Source organism: Microcaecilia unicolor, chromosome 8, assembly GCF_901765095.1.
Source record: "Microcaecilia unicolor chromosome 8, aMicUni1.1, whole genome shotgun sequence".
NCBI lineage: Eukaryota > Metazoa > Chordata > Amphibia > Gymnophiona > Siphonopidae > Microcaecilia > Microcaecilia unicolor.
The window spans coordinates 156,061,213-156,085,277 of record NC_044038.1 but is presented as its reverse complement, the minus strand read 5'-3'; the positions used below and the strand labels follow the sequence as shown (position 1 = coordinate 156,085,277).

Genomic DNA, 24,065 nt, shown 5'->3' with positions numbered 1-24,065 from the left:
TCGTGTTTTGATTTATACTTTAACCTTTAATGTGAACTGAAAATGTCCTAAAGCACTCTTTTTGTCAAAGAAAGAACCAACAAATAGGGGGTAATTCTATAAATAAGGCACCAACATTTAGCAATTACCCACATATGTACATAAATGCCGAAAATCCTCTTAAGAGCTATTTTGTAAATATATACATATCTTATATAGCACGTATTTGTCAGGTGTGTGCACACATGGGCGGGAAGTGGGTGATAGGTACAAAAGTGAGGCGGATCCAAAGAGGATATCAAAGAAACTTTATTGTGAACAAACTGTAAAACGACCCAACACGGCCATGTTTTGGCACAAAAGGCCTGCTTCAGGGGTCCAGTAAATCTCTAATGTTATGCAAAAGTCGTCTGACTAGCTGGTGTATCTTTTGCGTCACGAACACCAGCAGGTCGGATGACTTTTGCAGTTCAACTTTTGTGTACCACTGAGGATCCAACAACTTGGATGTTGACAATACTCTTTTGTTAAATGTTTCACCATAACATTAGAGATTTACTGGACCCCTGGGGCAGGCCTTTTGTGTTGAAACACAGTCGTGTCGGGTCGTTTTACAGTTTGTTCACAATAAAGTTTCTTTGATATCCTCTTTGGATCCAACTCACTTTTGAACCTACCATCCACTTCCCACCTATGTGTGCACCCACCTGACAAATACGTGCTACATAAGATATGTACATATTTACAAAATAGCTCTTAAGAGGATTTTCAGCATTTATGTATCCTCTTTGGATCCACCTCACTTTTGTACCTACTACTCATCTCCAAGAAGTGGGTGGAGCATGAGCAGGTCTCTCACTTACACAAGGAATCTATAGAATACTATAAATTACATGTGTTTCTCCAGCATTCGGGTCAATCGCTTTCACTGGTTCTATGGCTGGGGTAAGCGCTAGTACCTAACCATATGCATGACACATGCCCATTTCTGCTAGTATTCTAGCATAGTAGTCGGCCTTTTTTTAGAATATGCGCCAATCAGGCTCCCTCTAACGTGTTACAGAAGTGCCCTCAGAGTGTTTGATGGGACCTTAGCTACTGTATGACCACCGACTGGATAGCTTAATGGTTAGAGCGGTGCCTAAGAAGCAGAGAAGTCCGGGTTAATATCCCACTAACACTCCTTATAACCTTGGGCACATCACATAAGCCTCCACTGCCTCAGATACAGGCTTAGATTTTAAGCCCTCTGGGGACAGGATAACTCACAGAAAGTAAGTACTGAAAATGCATTAGCCTTTATTTCCAGAAAGAATAATGAACATAAGCATTAGAATTAATAAGTACATTCTTATGAGTAAAGATGTAAAAGTGGAACTCTTCCACTCCTATGCTTCTCTGTCCATGAGGCTCATTTTCAAAGCACTTAGCCTCCCAAAGTTCCATAGAAACCTATGGAACTTAGCCTCCCAAAGTGCTTTGAAAATATGCTTCCATGTCTCCTCCCCACACCTCCCACCCCACATTGTGTTCCAGCTCTATAAGTTAGGCTGTTTTGTGCACAGCATCTTTGCCTGCGTGGCCATACATAGGGTTATTTCATCTCCTGCATGGAATATCTCATTCAATTCAATTTCTTCATTTTATATTCTGCCTGTCGCAGCATATCATCTGATGATATAATGTCTCTACTGCTAAGATGAAGGTAGCATAACCTTGAGGCTCCTGCAGCTTCTTAGCTCTAACCTCTCTTCTCTGCCAGATACAATTTCAGTGTCTTGAAATTCAGTTCAGCTTCCGAAATCTTCCTGCACTGAACTTACATTACTATCAACTCTGAAAATTCTGGATGGGCAAACTCATTAATACTTCTCTGCAAACCAACACTGTAGGTACTGTGACGAACAAGGAATACACAAAAAAGGGTATGATACATACCTGTAGCAGTTGTTCTCCGAGGACAGCAGGCTGATTGTTCTCACGACTGGGTGACGTCCGCGGCAGCCCCCACCAACCGGAAATAAGCTTCGCGGGACGGTCAGCACGCAGGGCACGCCCACCGCGCATGCGCGGCCGTCTTCCCGCCCGTGCGCGACCGCTCCCGCCAGTTGAATGACTAGCAAAAAATATGAAACACACAACTCCAAAGGGGAGGAGGGAGGGAAGGTGAGAACAATCAGCCTGCTGTCCTCGGAGAACAACTGCTACAGGTATGTATCATACCCTTTCTCCGAGGACAAGCAGGCTGCTTGTTCTCACGACTGGGGTATCCCTAGCTCTCAGGCTCACTCAAAACAAGAACCCAGGTCAATTGAACCTCGCAACGGCGAGGGTATAACAGAAATTGACCTACGAAGAACAACTAACTGAGAGTGCAGCCTGACCAGAATAAATTCGGGTCCTGGAGGGTGGAGTTGGATTTACACCCCAAACAGATTCTGCAGCACCGACTGCCCGAACCGACTGTCGCGTCGGGTATCCTGCTGGAGGCAGTAATGAGATGTGAATGTGTGGACAGATGACCACGTCGCAGCCTTGCAGATCTCTTCAATAGTGGCTGACTTCAAGTGGGCCACTGACGCTGCCATGGCTCTGACACTATGAGCCGTGACATGACCCTCAAGAGTCAGCCCAGCCTGGGCGTAAGTGAAGGAAATGCAATCTGCTAGCCAATTAGAGATGGTGCGTTTCCCGACAGCGACCCCTAGCCTGTTAGGGTCGAAAGAAACAAACAATTGGGCGGACTGTCTGTTGGGCTGTGTCCGCTCCAAGTAGAAGGCCAATGCTCTCTTGCAGTCCAATGTGTGCAACTGACGTTCAGCAGGGCGGGTATGTGGCCTGGGGAAGAATGTTGGCAAGACAATTGACTGGTTAAGATGGAACTCCGACACCACCTTCGGCAGGAACTTTGGGTGGGTGCGGAGCACTACTCTGTTGTGATGAAATTTGGTATATGGAGCATGAGCTACTAGGGCTTGAAGCTCACTGACCCTACGAGCTGAAGTAACTGCCACCAAGAAAATGACCTTCCAGGTCAAGTACTTCAGATGGCAGGTATTCAGTGGCTCAAAAGGAGGTTTCATCAGCTGGGTGAGGACGACGTTGAGATCCCATGACACAACAGGAGGCTTGATAGGGGGCTTTGACAAAAGCAAGCCTCTCATGAAGCGAACGACTAAAGGCTCTCCAGAGATGGCTTTTCCTTCCACACGATAATGGTAAGCACTAATCGCACTAAGGTGATTCCTTACTGAGTTGGTCTTGAGGCCAGACTCTGATAAGTGCAGAAGGTATTCAAGCAGGTTCTGTGCAGGGCAAGAACGAGGTTCTAGGGCCATGCTCTCACACCACACGACAAACCTCCTCCACTTGAAAAAGTAACTCTTTTTAGTGGAATCCTTCCTAGAGGCAAGCAAGACCCGGGAGACACCCTCAGACAGACCCAACGCAGCGAAGTCTACGCCCTCAACATCCAGGCCGTGAGAGCCAGGGATTGAAGGTTGGGGTGCAGCAACGCTCCGTCGTTCTGCGAAATGAGAGTCGGAAAACACTCCAATCTCCACGGTTCTTCGGAGGACAACTCCAGAAGAAGAGGGAACCAGATCTGACGGGGCCAAAAGGGCGCGATCAGAATCATGGTGCCGCGGTCTTGCTTGAGCTTCAGTAAGGTCTTCCCCACCAAAGGTATGGGAGGATAAGCATACAGGAGGCCGGTCCCCCAATGGAGGAGAAAGGCATCCGACGCTAGCCTGCCGTGTGCCTGAAGTCTGGAACAGAACAGAGGCAGCTTGTGGTTGGTCTGAGAGGCGAAAAGGTCCACCGAGGGGGTGCCCCACGCTCGGAAGATCTTGCGTACCACTCTGGCATGGAGCGACCACTCGTGCGGTTGCATGACTCTGCTCAGTCTGTCGGCCAGACTGTTGTTTACGCCTGCCAGGTACGTGGCTTGGAGGAGCATGCCGAACCGACACGCCCAACGCCACATCCCGACGGCCTCCTGGCACAGGGGGCGAGATCCGGTGCCCCCCTGCTTGTTGACGTAATACATTGCAACCTGATTGTCTGTCCGAATTTGGATAATTTGACAGGACAGCCGATCTCTGAAAGCCTTCAGTGCGTTCCAGATCGCCCGGAGCTCCAGGAGGTTGATCTGCAGATCCTTTTCCTGGAGGGACCACAGACCCTGAGTGTGGAGCCCATCGACATGGGCTCCCCACCCCAGGCGAGATGCATCCGTCGTCAGCACTTTCGTGGGCTGCGGAATTTGGAATGGGCGTCCCAGGATCAAATTGGTCCGGATGGTCCACCAGAGCAGTGAAGTGCGGCAACTGGTGGAGAGGCGGATGACATCTTCTAGATTCCCGGTGGCCTGGAACCACTGGGAAGCTAGGGTCCATTGAGCAGATCTCATGTGAAGACGAGCCATGGGAGTCACATGAACTGTGGAGGCCATATGACCCAGAAGTCTCAACATCTGCCGAGCTGTGATCTGCTGAGACGCTCTGGTCTGCGAAGCCAGGGTCAAGAGATTGGTGGCCCTCGCTTCGGGAAGGTAGGCCTGAGCTGTCTGGGAATTCAGCAGCGCTCCTATGAATTCCAGAGACTGAGTTGGCTGGAGATGGGACTTTGGGTAATTTATCACAAACCCCAGCAGCTCCAGAAGTTGGATAGTGCACTGCATGGACCGGAGGGCTCCTGCCTCCGAGGTGTTCTTGACCAGCCAATCGTCGAGATATGGGAACACGTGCACTCCCAGCTTGCGTAGATAGGCCGCTACCACCACGAGGCACTTGGTAAACACTCGTGGGGCAGAGGCGAGCCCAAAGGGCAGCACACAATACTGAAAGTGCCGTGCGCCCAGTCGGAATCTGAGATACTGCCTGTGAGCTGGCAGTATCGGGATGTGAGTGTATGCGTCCTTTAAATCCAGGGAACATAGCCAATCGTTTTTCTGAATCATTGGCAGAAGGGTGCCCAAGGAAAGCATCCTGAACTTTTCTTTGACCAGGAATTTGTTCAGGCCTCTCAGGTCTAGGATGGGACGCATCCCCCCTGTTTTCTTTTCCACAAGGAAGTACCTGGAATAGAATCCCTGCCCTTCCTGCCCGGGTGGTACGGGCTCGACCGCATTGGCGCTGAGAAGGGCGGAGAGTTCCTCTGCAAGTACCTGCTTGTGATGGGAGCTGAAAGACTGAGCTCCCGGAGGACAATTTGGAGGCAGGGATGCCAAATTCAGGGCGTATCCGCACCGCACTATTTGGAGAACCCACTGGTCGGAGGTTATGAGAGGCCACCTTTGGTGAAAAAATTTTAACCTCCCTCCGACCGGCAGATCGTCCGGTACGGACACTTGTAGGGCGGCTATGTTCCCGTGGATCCAGTCAAAAGCCCGTCCCCGGCTTTTGCTGTGGAGGCGCAGGGGGCTGCTTAGGCGCACGCTGTTGACGAGAACGAGCGCGCTGGGGCTGTCCCTGTGCCTGACGAGGCCTTCGGGCCGGCTGGTTGTACCTACGCTTTGCAAAAGAATAGGGTGCAGCCTGCCGTGCCCGGGAAAAACGCCCACCCGTGGGGGCGGGTGCTGAAGGCGTCCGGTGGGAGAGCTTGTCGAGAGCGGTTTCCCGCTGATGCAGTTGGTCCACCATCTGCTCGACCTTCTCACCGAAAATGTTATCCCCCCGGCAAGGGACGTCAGCCAGTCTCTGCTGGGTGCGGTTGTCCAGGTCAGAGGCACGCAGCCATGAGAGCCTGCGCATCACTATACCTTGGGCCGCAGCACGAGATGCCACGTCACAGGTGTCAAAAATCCCCCTGGACAGGAACTTTCTGCACGCCTTCAGCTGCCTGACCACCTCCTGATAAGGCCTGGACTGCTCCGGCGGGAGCTTATCGACCAGGTCCGCCAGCTGTTGCACATAGGTCCGCATGTGGATGCTCATATAGAGCAGGTAAGATTGGATGCGGGTCACGAGCATGGAGGATTGGTAGGCCTTCCTCCCAAATGAGTCCAGAGTGCGAGACTCCCGCCCCGGGGGCGCCGAGGCGGTATCCCTCGAACTCCGTGCCCTCTTGAGAGCAGAATCCACGACCGCTGAGTCATGGGGCAACTGGGGCCGCATGAGCTCTGGGTCAGAGTGGATCCTGTACTGGGACTCTGCTTTCTTGGGAATGGTGGGATTAGTTAGTGGTCGCACCCAGTTCCGGAGCAGCGTCTCCTTCAGGACATTGTGCAGCGGTACCGTGGAGGACTCTCTAGGTGGTGATGGATAGTCGAGGACCTCGAGCATCTCGGCCCTCGGCTCTTCCACAGAGACCACGGGAAAGGGAATGCTTATAGACATATCCCGCACAAAGGAGGCAAAGGAGAGACTCTCAGGAGGTGAGAGCTTCCTCTCCGGTGACGGCGTGGGGTCCGAGGGAAGGCCTGTAGACTCCTCGGAGGAGAAATATCTCGGGTCCTCCTCTTCCCCCCACGAGTCCTCGTCCTCGGTATCGGACATTAGCTCATGTAGCTGAGTCCGGTACCGGGCCCGGCTCGACGTCGAGGCACCAAGGTCTCGGTGTCGTCGAGCGGTGGACTCCCGCGCCGGCGGGGACGGAGCTCCCTCCATCGACGTCGACGGGGACTCCACCTGCGTGGCTGTCGAGACCGGCACCGCAAGCGGCGGCGGTGTCGACTGCCCCGGCGCCGGGCTAGAGCTCGCCGGCGCCACAGTCATCGGCGCCGAGGGCGCAAGCACCCCCGGCGCCGGCACAGCCTGGCGCATCAGCCCTTCCAGGATCCCCGGAAGGATGGCTCTGAGGCACTCGTCCAGGCCCGCTGCCGGGAAAGGCGGTGGGGCCGGTAAGGGTGTCGGTGCCGGAAGCTGCTGGGGGCCAGGAGATGGCACCGAGGTGCCGGAACCCCGACGCGTCGGTACCTCGACCACCGACGGAGATCTCTCCTCTCTGCGATGACGCTTCGGCGTCGACTCCTCTGCAGGGTGCACCGAGGGCTCCCGGTGACGGCGCTTCTTGTCTTTTTTCCGGTGCACGTCACCGGTGCCGGAGGGCATGGAGGAGGAGGAGGTCGATCCCCCTCGGTCTCGGGGTACCGGGTCCGACAGGGTTCGGTCCCGTGGCTCACGAGTTGAGGGAGTGACCGGGGCCGACTGCCCACGCGGTCTCTCTACCCCACTCTCGCCGGCGGACCGGCGGGCCGACGGGACCTGTTCTCCTGGGGTCGCTGCCATCGGTGCCGATGTCTCGGGCATCGATACCGGTACCGAAGAACCGGTCTTCGATACCGATGCCGTCGAGGTCGACGTCGAGGGGCCGGCGCAAGTTCCAAAAAGACGGTCCCGCAGAACTTGCCTCGCAACCTGAGTCCGTTTCCGGAGACCGAGACACAAAACGCACGACTTGAGATTGTGCTCCGGCCCGAGGCACTGGAGGCACCAAGCGTGGGTGTCGGTCTGCGAGATCGGCCGGCCGCAGCGACCACACTTTTTAAATCCACTCGGGACCTTCGAGGACATCGACGGAAAAATCGCGTCGGCGAAGTCAAAGTCGGCAATGGTGGCTAAAATCACACCACGAAAATTGTAACCGACCGAGCGGCCACTAGGCCGCAACGAGGCGTCCCCGCTAGAAAGCGAGGGAAAAGAAGGAGCGCGTGCTCCACACGCGCAAAATTCTTTTTTTTTTTTTTTTTTTTTTTAATAAAAGAGAAGAAGAAAAAGAAGAGGCCGAACAGGCCAAAAGCGACGATCCGCGTAAACGCGGTCGAAAAAATCCGGCGGCTGAAACGAGAGAGAGGGGAAAACACAACTCTCTCAGTCGCGGAAAAAAAGTAACTGGCGGGAGCGGTCGCGCACGGGCGGGAAGACGGCCGCGCATGCGCGGTGGGCGTGCCCTGCGTGCTGACCGTCCCGCGAAGCTTATTTCCGGTTGGTGGGGGCTGCCGCGGACGTCACCCAGTCGTGAGAACAAGCAGCCTGCTTGTCCTCGGAGAAAGGTTATTCTCTATTTTTTTCTGTTTACTACTACTACTACGTGGGAGGCGGGGGTAGTGCTGGGCAGACTTATAGGGTCTGTGCCACAGCTGGTGGTTGGGAGGCGGGGATAGGGCTGGCCAGACTTATACGGTCTGTGCACTGAAGAGGACAGTACAAATAAAAAAGTAGCACATATGAATTTATCTTCTTGGGCAGACTAGAAGAACCAATGCAGGTCTTTTTCTGCCGTCATCTACTATGTTTACTATGTTTAACATTTCTAAAGCGCTACTAGGGTTACGCAGCGCTGTGCAATTTAACATAGAAGGACAGTCCCTGCTCAAAGAGCTTACAATCTAAAGGACAGGTGAACAGTCAGTCCGATAGGGGCAGTCAAATTAGGGCAGTCTGGATTTCCTGAAAGGTAAGAGTTAGGTGCCGAAAGCAGCATTGAAGAGGTGGGCTTTAAGCAAAGACTTGAAGATGGGCAGGGAGGGGGCTTGGCGTAAGGGCTCAGGAAGGTTATTCCAAGCATAGGGTGAGGCGAGGCAGAATGAGCGGAGCCTGGAGTTGGCGGTGGTGGAGAAGGGTACTGAGAGGAGGGATTTGTCCTGTAAACAGAGGTTTCGGGCGGGAACGTAAGGGGAGATGAGGGTAGAGAGGTAGTGAGGGGCAGCAGACTGAGTGCATTTGTAGGTAAGAAGGAGAAGCTTGAACTGAATGCGGTATCTGATTGAAAGCCAGTGAAGTGACCTGAGGAGAGGGGTGATATGAGTATATCGGTTCTGGCGGAATATAAGACGTGCAGCAGAGTTCTGAACAGATTGAAGGGGGGATAGATGGCTAAGTGGGAGGCCGGTGAGGAGTAAGTTGCAGTAGTCAAGGCTAGAGGTAATGAGAGCGTAGACGAGAGTTCGGGTGGTGTGTTCAGAGAGGAAAGGGCGAATTTTGCTGATGTTAAAGAGGAAGAAGCGACAGGTCTTGGCTATCTGCTGGATATGCGCAGAGAAGGAGAGGGAGGAGTCAAAGATGACTCCGACGTTGCGGGCAGATGAGACAGGGAGGATGAGGGTGTTATCAACTGAGATAGAAAGTGGAGGAAGAGGAGAGGTGGGTTTTGGTGGAAAGACGATGAGCTCGGTCTTGGACATGTTCAGTTTCAGGTGGCGGTTGGACATCCAGGCAGCAATGTCGGATAAGCAGGCTGATACCTTTGCCTGGGTCTCCGCGGTGATGTCTGGTGTGGAGAGATACAGCTGGGTGTCATCAGCATAGAGATGATACTGGAAGCCATGAGATGAGATCAGGGAGCCCAGGGAAGAGGTGTAGATTGAGAAGAGAAGGGGTCCAAGGACAGATCCCTGGGGAACACCAACACATGTTTCTTCCCCTCCCTTCTTTCTCTGTGCCTTCCTCTCTACTGACATTGTAATTGTTTCTTCAGTTCTTTGTAAGCCGCTTTGAGGCTGCTCTCAGTGGTATAAAGCGGGGTATAAATGTTCTGAATAAATAAAATAAATACAATTCTATTATACAGTGACATCAATTAGGAGCCATGGGATGAATTCTATATATGGAACCGAAAAAAGCGCTATTCTATAAGCCACACTAAAAGTTAGGTGCGGTTTATAGAATATCGCTTACACCAGGGAGTTGCACCTAACTTTAGGAGTAGCCATTATGCAGTGTATATGTAGGCGCGTATGCCCCCCCCCCCTCATTCTATAACAACGCGCATAAATGTTAGGAATGCCCCATTCTGCCCATTACCCTCCCATTTCTGTGCCCTCTTTTTGAACTTGCATGTGAAATTCTGATTAAATCCAATTAGTACCAATAATTGCTTAGCAAGCCAATTATCAGCGCTAATTAGCTTATTCAATGAAATTGTGCATGCAAATTTGCACACACAATTTTTAGCAACTTTTAAAGAATTAGGGGGTTCAAGGAATGTAGGGGATAGTCTTAGCTACGATAACGGAGAGGGGGGAATAAATAATTCAAGACAAAAGTGGAAAGGGGAAATGTTTGTAATAATTGGTTTTGTTTTTCTTTGCAGTTTGTTACATGTGTTTTCTTCTTTCTATAATAAAATATATACAATTTAAAAAAAGAATTAAAAAAAAAAGAATTAAGGGGTATTTATTCGTGGGTATAAGAACACATATGTGATGTGATGTGTCTCTACAGAACACTAGCATAAACCCATATCAATGTACCTAAAAGCAGGATGAACATTTAAAACAGGTCTATGGCTCACATAAATGTCAGCATCCAAATGTGACACTAATGTATGTAGCTTACAGTATTCTGTAAGTTGCCTGTATAAATGTCAGCCCCAACCTTTGGATGGCCCTCTAGCAATTATGCACTATGCAATTTAAGTAAGTAGATATTGAATAGCACATGGCCACACTACTGCCATTTACACACACACCCCCGGACTCTATATAGTGCGCTTAGATTTAGGCACCAAAATCGGTGTGGATTCTATAATTGACTTAACAGGCTGAGCGCTGATATCAGCACTTAACAAGCAATAATGAGCACTAATTGGCATTGATTAGAATTTAGACGCGCAACACACTAAGCATATTCTGTAATGATGTGCGCCGAACTTCTAATGTGCACAGGCAAAAACGGGCATGGTTATGGGCGGGGAAATGGGCGTTTTGCGGGTGTTCTGAAATGCAAGCGCCTAGTTAGCGAACATTTTATTTATTTGTTACATTTGTATCCCATATTTTCCCACCTATTTGTAGGCTCAATGTGGCTTACATGGTACCTGAGAGGCGTTTGCAGACTCCGGTGTAAACAAATACAAAGTAATGTTGTGGTAAGATAAAGTTCATGTGGTACAGCCACATTAGGGAATCGTACAATGGAACAGTTGTGTTATGGCCATTACGTACTTTAGTTTTGTTGTGTTGCAGAGATCAGGCATTTATGTTGGATCGGTAGGGTATGCCTTTTTAAACAGGTTAGTTTTTCGTTTTTTCCGTAAGTTTAGGTAGTCGTAAGTAGTTTTCAAGGCTTTTGGTAATGCGTTCCACAGTTTTATGCTTATGTAGGAGAAGCTGGATGCGTAAGTTGATTTGTATTTGAGACCTTTGCAGCTTGGGTAGTGCAGATTTAGGTACGTCTGTGTTGATTCGGATGCGTTTCTAGTTGGTAGGTCGATCAAGTCTGTCATGTATCCCGGGGCTTCACCATAGATAATTTTGTGAACCAGGGTGCAGATTTTGAAAGCAATGCGTTCTTTGATTGGGGGCCAATGTAGTTTTCGCAGATGGGTTTTGCGCTTTCAAATTGCGTTTTTCCGAAGATAAGCCTATGGCCCAGTCTGCCTAAATCTAAGCGCCGGGATTTATGCCATGTTTTAGTTGGTGTAAACGGATGCGCGCAGATTTAGACGCTCAAATATCAACTAAGCGTATTCTATAATCAGTGCCTATATCTAGGTACTGATTATAGAATACGCTGATTTTAGCACCGATTTTTTTAGGCACCATATAGAATCTCCTCCATAAGGGTGTACATCTACTTGCATGGAGAGCAGTATTCTGTCATTTTAAGCAAGCAAAAGGCCCTTAAATTTAGGTACCCTGTTACAGAATGAGGGGGATAATGTGTTCCTTATTATTTTGTAGAAGAATACCTCAAAAATTTAAAAATAATTATACAGTATATGTCACATGCTAGTATTTTCTGGGAGATCAAGAGGACAAACATTAAAAAAAAACCTAACTCATGATAAGACCCAGACTGCATGCTTGGACAAAACATTTTATGTTGTTCCTTGACAAAATGCCAACTCAAAGAAACGCATAACTACATAGAGTGGCTTTGGAAACACATGACTGCAGGTGGTGCACAGAATCTTTGAAGAATGGACTTTTCTTTTCCAGTCTGAGCATCAGCTTCAGCTCAGTACCAGTGAAAGCGTATTCCGTGGACTGAAATTTTCAGGCAAGTTAAAAAACTGAAGGTGGGGGAGACAGCATAAACAGAAAGGGGAAGACATATAATGCAGTTATAGGAAGAGGGGGACAGAGCAAAGAAGTGGAAGGATTTAGGGGTCCTTTTACAAAGACTCGCTGAAAAATGGCTTGCGGTAGTATAGGCGCGGGTTTTGGGCGCGCGCAGAATCATTTTTCAGCGCACCTGGAAAAAAGGCCTCTTTTTTTCCCAGGAAAATGGACACATGGCAAAATCAAAATTGCCACGCGTCTATTTTGGGTCACTTTTTTCCAGGTGTTTTTTTTTTATTCCTAACAAATGTCATTACAAGGGTGTACTCTTTAAAAAAAAGTGTATAATATGGGTAAAGAAGGCATATGCTTATTTAAAAATGTGCACAGTCTGCCCACTTAGCACATACTTGCTAATCCTATAATCCTGTGTGCATATTTTCATGCAAAATTATACACATAGGTTACACAACACTAGCAGTTACACACTTAATTGGTAAATTAGGGGCTAATTGCCACTACCACCCAATAATAGGCAATAACTGGAGTTACCATTAATTTGTAATTACGTGCATACCTGCACTTAAGTATAAATTAGAGAATGACATGGGGATAAAATTTGTCCCCGTCCCTGCCCTGTCCCCTGGGTTCTGTCCCCATCCCATGGGCTCTGTTCTCATCTGCAGAAGCCTCGAAAACTTATGATTTTATATTTAAATCTTTTTATTAAAGTATAAAAAGGAACAATATGCTGTGCAACTGTTATGTATAAATTACAAATAGAAAACAATAATAACAATGAGCAACTATAATAAACCCTCCCACCACTACCACCACCACCCTCTACCCTTCCAACCCCAACAATAGCAGACTTCTACTACCCCAAGGAATCCTAATCCACCCTGTTAAAATGTCCAGGAGTACAAAATACAACCCCTTCTGTATGCTCTAGAGGGGAGAAATATGCCCTATGAAGCACTGTTATGATTTTTTAATCTGTGGATGAATATGAAGTCATCAATAATCTCAGTTTAGCTCTCCTGTCTTCCACAGTCCCTCCTGCAATTGAAGATGTCTTCTTAGAAGATGTGCTGGTAGCAGGATGTACATGATCCCCCATGCAAATTTTGCTAGCTGTGGAATGTTTGCTTGTTTTTTCAAAAAATAAAAACATTGTCATCTGCATCAATCAAACATAAATAACAGTCCAGTTGATTAACAGGCTTCAAAGTAGAAAGTGACACGGGGACAAAGTCTGTCCCCATCCCTGCAGGCTATGTCTCTGTCCCCATTCCTGCGATTACCATGGGTCCCGGTCCCCGTGTCATTCTCTAGTATAAATGCAAGGGGGAGGAGCTTGGGTGGATCAGGGGCGTGCCTAGCATTTACATGCTAAGATTCTAGAATTCTGTCATTTTCATGAACCACTGCAATATTTAATTGCAGTGGTTACACCAGCCAATGACATGATATGATCACCTTTGCCTAATGGTTTGGTGTGTAAATGCTGATTTATGCTAGTATTCTATAACAGCAATTATGTGTGTAATTGCTGATACAGAATCCATGTACTATCATCACTAAACTACATTTTGACACAAACAACGTCCCTTCCCTTTTAAATTCTCCTTCTGCATATCCTAAAGTGAACTGGCTAGTATAATGCAGCTGAAATTTATGCTCTCCTATTAACCTTTCAACGTTTTCTCTGAGAATCACATTGGCAGTGGCAGTGCCAAAAGCAGAAAGTCCTTCTGATCCTCAAAGCAAAGCATGAAATGCAATATGTACCTCCCCCAAATCGCATGTGCCCGAAGCCATGGACTAGGGGTCCCCTCCAATGCAGACGCCACTGTGTCTCCATAATCCAGGAAAGGACATTGCTTCCTAAAGAAATAAAAAGGTCTATTAAAACTCCACTTTACAGCTATTATTATTTTTCAAAAAATCACTGAATTACATCTAAAATTATACCTCACAGCAAAGAAACAACAACTTTGCCTTAAAGAGAAGGCTCCTCATTAATATCACCATTAGGACCATAAATATTTACAAAAGAAGAGGTGATTGTATTACACAAATTTCTCAGACACATCAGTTTGGGCTTGCACATCATTTAGCCAATTCAACAGGTTATCTTAAACACATGTAGCCCTTCTGTAAGCCTTTCCTGGAATCTAGCAGGCCAGAATGTTAATTTTCTATCCAAATCAATACAAATACCATCCTTCTTTAATTAATTCTCTCTTTCGGAGAGCATTTTTCAAAAAGCCAATAGCCGTTTAACCACAGGAAAGGAGTTTTTGAAAACTGTCAATTCAATGCATATACTTTTGTCCCCAGGCAAGAATAAGCTAGAAAAGAGGATAGTTCTGCATTTTCAAAACTACGTGTAATTATTTTTCGTCAAGAAAAATACCCATAGGAAAAATAAGGGGCAAATCTCTGCTGGTAATTTTTTCTTGGGCAATTTTCAAATGGAAATTTTCTCATAATTTCTCTTTGGGAACTGATGCAGACTCCATAGATAAAGTACCTGTGAACTCTGCACCTGCCTGCAGAGTTTTCAAAATGTCCCTTTATAAGATTAAGGCTCGGGCTCCACTGTCTAACTCAAGTTCCAGGTCTCATGTTTCAAGAGTATTTTCTCTTTTTCTTTATTCCAGGGACAGAAATATAGCTGAGCCTGGCCCTTTCCACTTTCACCTTTGCGTAGCCAGTAGGGATCCCCAAACCCCATTAGCTGAAAAGATATCAGAAGCCCGCCAAAACCTCATTACAAAACTATGGCAGCACTGTTTCTAGTAACACAGAAACATGAACAAAAGAGTAGCCGAGTTTTCCTACCTCCGACACAGATGGTGAGCACATCTCACCAACATGTCCATGCAGTGAACTGCAATGCCACATATCACCATCAGACTGAGGGGACCCAGCTAGAGCAGAAATAAAGAGACAATGACACATTCAGTAGGTTAAATGGTGCAACAATACTAAAAATTGTAGCTCCATAATATTTTTAAACGACAATCGTGTCATGCAAGCAAGAAGGTGGTTAGCAGTGCACAAAGGGCCCCTTTTACCAAACTGCGTTTTTCACCCGCGCAGAGGCCCCCTTTACCGCAGTGGGTAAAAGGGAAGTCTCTCTTTCCTGCAGGAAATGGCCATGCGGTAAGTAAAGCACTTGCCGCGCGGCCATTTCAGGGGGGAGCCCTTACTACCACCCATTGAGGTGGCAGTAGGGGCTCCCGCGCTAGCCCTGCATGCGCATCTTGCTCGGCGCTATTCTATGAAGATGCATGTACAAATCTTTTAGCGCGCAACTGAAAAAGGGGCACGGGCAGGTCAGGAGCACTGACAAAAGCTGCGCACAGTGAGATATACACCTAACTCACGCGCAAGGATTTACACCAGGTTTCAGTTGGTGTAAATCCTCGTGCGCAAAGCTGGGCGTGGATCCCGGCGCTATATGCTACTCTATAAATGGTGCCCAACTCGGAGCGCCATTTATAGAATAACGTTCAGCGTACATTTTTTCCGGAGCCCAAATTTCAGTGCCATTTACAGATTCTAGTCCCAAGTGTATGTGTAACTGCCTAAATACTGGCATATATATATATATATATGTGTGTGTTCACATATGCGAATGAATGCCAAAATTCCAGCTACACGCTATTTCTGTAAAAGGCACCTAAATATAACGATGTATACTTTGAACGTGGGGTATAAACATAGGTGGAATATGAGTGTAGTGTGGACGGGGCACCCAGTTACAAATATAACTTAAAGAATACTGGACTCCTTTTACTAAGCGGCAGTAAGCCCAACACGGGCTTACCGATCACTATACAGAAAGTACCACCAGGCTACTTTCCACCCCCAGCGTGCCATCATTTCCGGTGCTACAAAAATTTTATTTATTTTTGTACCGCCAGGTTAGCGCGGGCACCCTTACTGTCACCTTAATGGATGGCGGTAAAGGCTCCCCCAAAAATGGCCACGCGGCAAGTTCTTTACTTGCAGCACGGCCATTTCCTGTAGGAAAGTGAGATTTCCCTTTTACCAGCTGTGGTAAAAGGGGACCTCGGCATGCATAAAAAAACACGCACAGACGCCAGTGTAGGCCCCCTTTTACCACAGCTTGCTAAAAAGGGCTATCATTTATGCATGTTTTTCAGCAATTTACATCAGCTCTATGGCTGGTGTAAGTTCTTGAACATCATATATCTAACCTCTTATATTAGTACTCAATTAAGAACAGGCACTAACTATACAATGCACTTCTTTTCTTTTAAGTTATGCTTTAGAAATGGATTCCTAGTACCAGGACTGTGGAATTGGAGTCAAAGTTGGAAGCAATTCTGAGTAGAGCTGGAGTCCGTAAAAATGTACCAACTTCAGCTTCATAATAAAAACTTACAACAGTATAATAAATGGTAAATTTATCATTTTATACATTGACTTTTTTTTTTGTTCAGGTTCTTTGTTCAAACTTCAAATAAATGTGATCTATTAGTCCTAATTTCATACATAAAGAAATATCTTACGTTTCTGTAATTAATCATATTTCTCTTGGTCAGATTTGGACAGTAGAAAAATAGAGGAGTCTGAGTCGAAGGTTTGTTGTGTACCGAATCCACAGCCCTGTCTAATATGGGGCTTCCTTTTACCATAGTGAATCATTCCAGTAAATCTGTTATTTTCCATGGGTTGTCATGGTAACCAGTTGCTAAGCAGCTTTCGAAATACCATTAGTACACCAGAGCAGATATTAGCACCGGCTATCATTTGAAATATCTGTAACTAAATGTTCTGTACCAGGGTATGTTCCACTGCGCAGAAGAGAGAGCGGCATGAGACGCGTTTCCTTGTATTGCCACAAAAACAGCCATTCCAAGATTGTCACACTCCAAAATGAAATGAGAGGGGTTTTATTTTCTTTTTAACAATCCTCTGCCATCTTTCTATTGTTCTTCATTCTTAATCCCCTGCTGACTCACTGCCTGATAAGTAAAACACTGCATTCTTTAATTATTTGTTGCATTTGTATCCCATATTTTCCCACCTATTTGCAGGCTCAATGTGGCTTACATAGTTCCGTAGCGGCGTTCGCCAACTCCGGCAGAAAAAAACAAATACATAGAGCTATTGTGGTCGAATAAGGTTATAAGGTTCATGTGTTGTAGACACATTGGGGATTCGCAATTGCTTTGTACTCTGGTGTCATGGTGCACCCCTTCAAACTGTACTGCTCCACAGCCCTTCACTTAAAACTAGTCCATTCCAAGTTCATACATAGTTTGCCAACCATAGGTTTCCTGGGAAAACTGACTGGGCCATACAGACAGAAACAGTTCTTGAAACAGTGTTAAAAGAACTCTACATCCTCACTATTCACATTAAACAGTATAACTTCACCAACAATAATCATTTTCACTCTGGCTACCCAGAAGAATACTCCACTAAGAGAATGCTAGTCCCTTTAAAACTGACCACAATCAGTAAGAAATGCTGTATGCATATTTTATCTACTTTTCCAAAGTTATCTCAGCACTCCCACATCTTTCCAAAGTCCATCCTCCTAGCTTCCATCCATTGACCGTGTTATCTGCCTTGGTTTTGGCTTCATTTGTAAACCACAATCTGCTACAAACATGATGCTGAACTCCTCTCCGAGACCTGTCACTATTTCGGAAAGTTCTGCAGGGAATTTGCACAGGTTGCTGCAATCGGCATTTCTCACAGGGTTCTCAACATTTTCAGAACTAGCGCTTCCTCTTCTAGAAACGAACAGAAGGAACAGCTGTAAGCAGAAATTACTGATTCAGAGTACTAAGGAACATGTAACGGGTAAGCATGGAGTCCACAGAAAGACATGCTTCCAACACAGTGTTCCTCGGCATCTTTCTTATTACAATTTCACCTGTGGCCTACTTCCTTTCCCAGATGTACCTGAAAAAAAAAATCTTGTCACCGTGCTTTTTTTTTTTTTTCTATCTTTTCTTTCATTTGCGCTTTTGCTCTTCCGAATTATTTCCTCCTCTCTTTCAGCTTTACCAGATAAAATATCCCATGTTCCTCTTTTTGAGATCCTTTGTACTTTTTTTTTTTTTTTTAAACGTGTTAAGTCCAATCTGAAATCAAAAAATGAGACGTGGGAACTGGATCAGGCTCTTCAGTCCTATCTGAACCATTTTGCTTTGTAATGTTTATATACTAGTGTGCAGGGGCATATAGCCAGACTTCGGCAGGAGGGAGGTCCAGAGCCCGAGGTGAGGGGGCACATTTTAGCCCCACCCCTGGCGCCATTGCTGACACCCCCCGCCGCCGCCACCAACTTTGACCCCCCAGCCGACTACCCTCTCGTCCCCCCCCCCCCCCCTGCCTGCCGTCGCTGTCTGCTACCTTTGCTGGCGGGGGACCCCAACCCCCATCAACCGAAGTCTTCTTCCTTTGTTTGGTTTCTGAGTCTGACGTCCTGCACATACAACGTGCAGGACATCAGACTCACAGAAACAGAACGAAGCTTTGAGATCTACAGGGCTTCGTTCTGTTTCTGTGAGTCTGACATCCTGCACATTGTACATGCAGGACATCAGCCTCAGAAACCAAACGAAGGAAGAAGACTTCGGCTGGCGGAGGTTGGGGAAGGATGTTGTAACAGTGGCTAGCATATCTTGGTTTAAAAAAGGTTCCTGGAGGAAAAGTCCATAGTCTGTAACTGAAATTGACATGGGGGAAGCCACTGCTTGCCCCGGGATTGACAACATAGAATGTTGCTACTAATTGGGTTTCTGTCAGGTACTTGTGACCTGGATTGGCCATTGTTGGAAGCAGGATACTGGGTTAAATGGACCATTGGTCTGACCCAGTATGGCTATTCTTATGTTATGTTCTTATATCTTTTGATATTTCTACAATTCTGAATCCTGTAATTAAATGGTTGTGTGCTGTTAAGACGAGACTTCTGAAAACTTTTCTTTTTACAAACTGTATTGAACAGAATTTATGATAGCAGGTAAGGTGTAGAAGTTTTGGTTAAATTATATTTATTATAGGTAATTGGGGGTTTTTTTGTTGTTGTTTTTTTGGAGTAGTAGATTTTATTAGAAATGTATTTCTTTGTCTTTTTGGGTTGCTATGCTTTTCTATCAATGATTGGAGTTCTTATTTGTTTGTATGAGAAGTATTTCTTTTTAATGTAAACTGTTCTGTTTTGCAATAGCAATAAGAAACAGTATATAAAATTAATAAATGATAAATGATGACACAGATTATGTAGGGAAAAAAGTTTTTTGTGAATGTTGAAAGCATACAGAGTGCAACTCAAAGTAAGATGTGCCTGAATGAGCATTTGCGCTAAACCGAAGTTTGTCCCCAAAGAAATTGATGGCACCAAAAACAGGACCGAAGAATGGCATGCAGTTAAACAGAGCATGCGCTTATCCGACGTGCTCTTAAATGGAGTGCACTGTGTGTGTGTGTGTATATATATATATATATATATATATATATATATACACATACACACACACACTACTAAAAAAGGCCGGTTTCTGACACAAATGAAACGGGCGCTAGCAAGGTTTTCCTCAGAACGTGTGTTTGAGAGAGTGTGTGTGAGAGTGACTGAGTGAGAGAGAGAGAGTGAGTGTGCAAGCGTGTGTGTGTGACAGAGAGAGAGAGTGAGACTGGGTGCGAGTGTGTCTGTGAGAGAGAGTGTGTGTGTGAGAAAGAGTGTGTGCCATGGCCCCCCTCCCTCCCTCCGAGTTCCAGGGTCATCCCCTCCCTCCCTCCGAGTTCCAGGGTCGTCCTCCCCCTCACTCCCTTCCTCCCTCTGAGCTCCAGGGTCATCCCCTCCCTCCCTCCCTCCCTCCGAGCTCCAGGGTCGTCGTCCCCTCCCTCCGAGTTCCAGGGTCGTCCCTTCTCTTCAAATCCCAGGGGACCGAGTTTCAGGTTCCCCGCTCCCTCCCTCCGAGTTTCAGGTTCCCTCCCTCCCTCCGAGTTCCAGGGTCGTCCGTCCCCTCACTCCCTCCCTCCGAGTTCCAGGGTCATCCCCTTCCTCTGAGTTCCAGGGTCGTCCTCCCCCTCCCTCCCTTCCTCCCTCTGAGCTCCAGGGTCATCCCCTCCCTCCCTCCGAGCTCCAGGGTCATCCCCTCCCTCCCTCCGAGTTCTAGGGTCATTCCCTCCCTCCGAGTTCCAGGGTCGTCCCCCTTCTCTCAGAGTTCCAGGGTCGTCGTCACCTCCCTCCGAGTTCCAGGATCATCCCCTCCCTCCCTCCCTCCGAGTTCCAGGGTTGTCCCCTCTCTCCGAGTCCCAGGGGACCAAGTTTCAGGTTCCCCGCTCCCTCCGAGTTTCAGGTTCCCTCCCTCCGCGTTCCAGAGTCATCCCCTCCCTCCCTCCGCGTTCCAGGGTCGTCCTCCCCCTCCCTCCCTTCCTCCCTCTGAGCTCCAGGGTCAACCCCTCCCTCACTCCCTTCCTCCGAGCTCCAGGGTCATCCCCTCCCTCCCTCCCTCTCTCCGAGTTCTAGGGTCATTCCCTCCCTCCCTCCGAGTTCCAGGGTCGTCCCCCCTCCCTCCGAGTTCCAGGGTCGTCCCCTCCCTCCCTTCCATCAAGTTCCAGGGTGATCCCCTCCCTCCCTCCGAGTTCCAGGGTCATCCCCTCTCTCCGTGTCCCAGGGGACCGAGTTTCAGGTTCCCTGCTCCCTGCCTCCGAGGTTCAGGTTCCCCCCTCCCTCCGAGTTTCAGGTTCCCCCCTCTCTCCCCCCCTCTGAGTTTCAGGTTCCCTCCCTCCTTCCGAGTTTCAGGGTCCCCCCTCCCTCACTCCCAGTTCCAGGATTCCCCCTCCCTCCCTCCTCCCTCCCAGTTCCAGGATCCCCCCCCCCCCTCTCCCAGTTCCAGGGTCATCGTCCCTCCCTTCTTCCCTCCCTCCCTTCCAGTTCCAGCACCCCTCTCCTTCTGAATTTTAGAAGTCATCTTCACTTACCAAGTTGGGGTTACAGCGGCCGTCAGCAGGGGTAAAAGGCGTGCAGGCTTGGCCCTTCTCTCTCTCTCGGCTCTGGTCCCACCCTCATTTCCTGTTTCCACAAGGGCGGGACCACAGCTGAGAGAGAGAGAGAGAAGGGTCGAGCCTGCATGCCCTTTACCGCTGCTGCCGGCCACCGTAAACCCGACTTCGTAAGTGAAGATGACTTTTAAAATTTGGAGGTAGGGGGCCTGGAACTGGAAGGGAGGGAGGAAGGGAGGGACAACGACACCCTCATGCGTGTGACGTCGTGTTCCGTTGCCTGGCAACTCTGCAGCGTTCCCTTCCAGTGACTGGTCTTTGCTTGTGACGAACACGGAAGTACGTGACGCCAATTCAGGACATGGATACAGCAGGAGCACGAATGCTTCAAGGCTTCACTTTCATGGAGTCAGCTTCAGAACGTTGGAGATGCTTTTTATTATATAGGAGATATATATATACAGTGCAATCCGCTTAAGTGCAAGGGTCTGGGACCAAAGAAATGCATGCAGTTAACCAGAACGTGCACTTAACCGTTGTGACCCAAAGAAGCTTGACATCTGATAAACATATGTACAGTACTGTTTATTATTATACTAGTAAAAAAGGCCCATTTCGTAAACAAATGAAACGGGCGCTAGCAAGGTTTTAGAGAGAGTGAGAGTGTGTATATGTATGTGTGTCTGTGTGACACAGAGCAAGTGGGTGTGTGTGTGTGAAAGAGAGTGTGCAAGGGTAATGTGAAAATGAAGAGTCAGCAGTGAAATTGTACATAGGGCAGCTGAACCATTTGAGGCGTGTTTGTGTGTCTGTGTGAGAGAGTGTGTATATGTGTGTGGGTGCGTGTGTGGGTGATTTACAGACAGTGTAAGTGTGTGTCTGTGCGTCTGTGTGAAAGAGTAGGGTCAAAATGAAGAGTCTGCATTATAATTGTACATAGCACAGCAAAAAACTTTTGTGGCAGTTCTTGCCTTATCTCCCCTTCCGCCCCTTCCATACCCAACGATTCTTTCCTTGTCTTCCATTCCCTTTGTGTCCCGTGTGTGTGTGTGTGTGTGTGAGAGAGATGCTAGCAGTCCCTGTGATAGTGGCAGGTCATTTGCTCATTATAGCCAGGTAAGAGTGTGAGTGAGTGTGCATGTGCTGTTTTTTTCTTTCCTTCCTATGCCCTCCGTGTCCGTTGTTTATGTGGAGAGCAGAGATCTATATGGTGCATTTCTCCCCACAATGTGAAAGCTAAGGACGTATTATTGACTGCAGTGTTTGTTTTTCGTTGGTTTTTGTTGTATGCTACTTCTTAGCAGTCGGATTTTTGTACTTCCGTTGTTGAATAGGTTTTTTTTTGTTTTGGTAGGGCGTTTTGTCTGGGGAAAGCACATACCGTGATCTTAAGCATGGTTTTCCAAATTTGCATCGGCTTCCAGTGAGTTTCGTCGTCTCCTTGTTGTTTTTGAAGTTCCCGGTTTGTGTTCTTCCTTCTGCTCCCTTGTTCGGTAGCCTTGCTGCGTGATTGGTCCTTGTAGCGTTACTGTTGTCGTTGCGTAGCAACTGTGTGCTGCTGGTTTTCTTTGTTCCGCGATGCGTCGTTCGTCACTTGCCATCGCTTAGTAACGTGTTCGCGATGTGATTGGTTGTTTGTCATTGGTCCGCCCTCGACGTCATGACGTTTGACACGGAGGGCGGGGCAAACACTCCTGGGCGAATTCTGGGTTTCACCACCATGCATTTGGAATGTTGGGACTTATGGAGGCTTCAGAATGTTGGAGGTGCGTTTTATATAGAGAGATGTACAGTATACAGTCTCAGTTAACTGACATTAGGCTTACTTGAAGTAATCAGTTATAGTCCTCTGTACACTCTTGGGTCTGTGAGTGCCATAGACTACGTCTGCTAGACGGTAAAAACTGTCAGTGTCAGGTTTTCAGGTTCAGAGCCCACGGGGCCGGGCTCTGGAGCAAACGTGAGCCCTTGGGCTGCTGACACGGAGCGACAGCAGCAGGCAAAACCCACCAACCAACGCTGGGCAAGCACACCGGCACCGGCAGGGACTGCAGGCACCGCCCAGTGAGCCGGAACACACGGACTGGAATCCCTCGGACTGGAGGACACAGGACTGGAACACTGGACTGGAATCCCACGGACTGGAGGACACAGGACTGGAACACTGGACTGGAATTCCCCCGGACTGGAACACCCTGGACTGGTCCATACAGCTTCACCTGCACTTAGCCACTGCCCCCCAAGGGTTGAGCCCCTGGGTTCGAGTAGCCGGCAGGACTTACCGGATACTGGACGACACAGGGACCAGGACTAGAACAAGCTGGAAACAGCAGTACTCCTAAATCCTAAACTGACATAAGTGCTCCCAATCCCTAACCAACAGAAGAACTCCAAACAGAAACCAACAAAAGTGTTCCTAACAATAAACCAACAAAAGGACTTCCTAAGCCCTATACTAACAGAAGTGCTACCAATAGCACCACTAGGAAAAGCAGGGGAGCCACAGGGAAAGAGCAGGGAACCTAAACACATAAACTAGCACAGGTGCTCCTAAGCACCAAGCACAACAGCTCTACATCCCTAAACTAACTACAGTGCTCCTAAGCACCAAACTACCGGCAGAGCTCCTAGCACTAAAAGGGAAGACAGGGGAGCCATAAGGGAAAAAACAGGGAAGCTAAACACAGAAGTCAGAAGTGCTTCCAAAGCCCCAAACACAGAAGAGCTTCCAAAGCCCCAAACACAGAAGTGCTTCTAAAGCACCAAAAGGGGAAGCAGGGGAGCTACAAGGGAAAAGCAGGAAAGCTAAACACACAAGCCACAAGGGAAAAGCTGGGAAGCTAACACAGATCAAAAGTGCATACTGCACTACCACTAACCTGGACCTAAAGCAAACGACTAAGCAAATGTTGCAAAGGCCCTGAAGGGAAGAACACCACTTCCTTATCAAGGCCCTGCCTGATGATGTCACCACTACCAGACACAGGCAGGCAGCATACTGAAACAGAGCTAGAGCTAACTCAGGCTTAACCCCCACAGCTGCAGTATAGCAGAGCAATTACAGCCACGCTGGAAACAACCAGCACACAGAGGCAGCTAGCTCAGGTAACACACACAGCTGCAGTATAGTAAAGCA

At 47.9% G+C, this 24,065-nt stretch overlaps 1 protein-coding gene across 4 annotated transcripts in view; it reads right to left on the bottom strand.

Moving 5' to 3' along the window:
* LOC115475758 (proton-coupled amino acid transporter 1-like) overlaps positions 1 to 24,065 on the bottom strand; it is an 81,439-nt gene that overhangs the window by 19,191 nt on the left and 38,183 nt on the right. For all 4 annotated transcript variants that reach the window (XM_030211721.1, XM_030211722.1, XM_030211723.1 and 1 more), the window contains 2 exons: positions 14,771 to 14,859; positions 13,715 to 13,810 (listed from right to left, as the gene is read on the bottom strand). In XM_030211721.1, the coding sequence (XP_030067581.1) occupies positions 13,715 to 13,810; positions 14,771 to 14,859 (185 nt within the window). The remainder of the gene's footprint in view (positions 1 to 13,714; positions 13,811 to 14,770; positions 14,860 to 24,065) is intronic.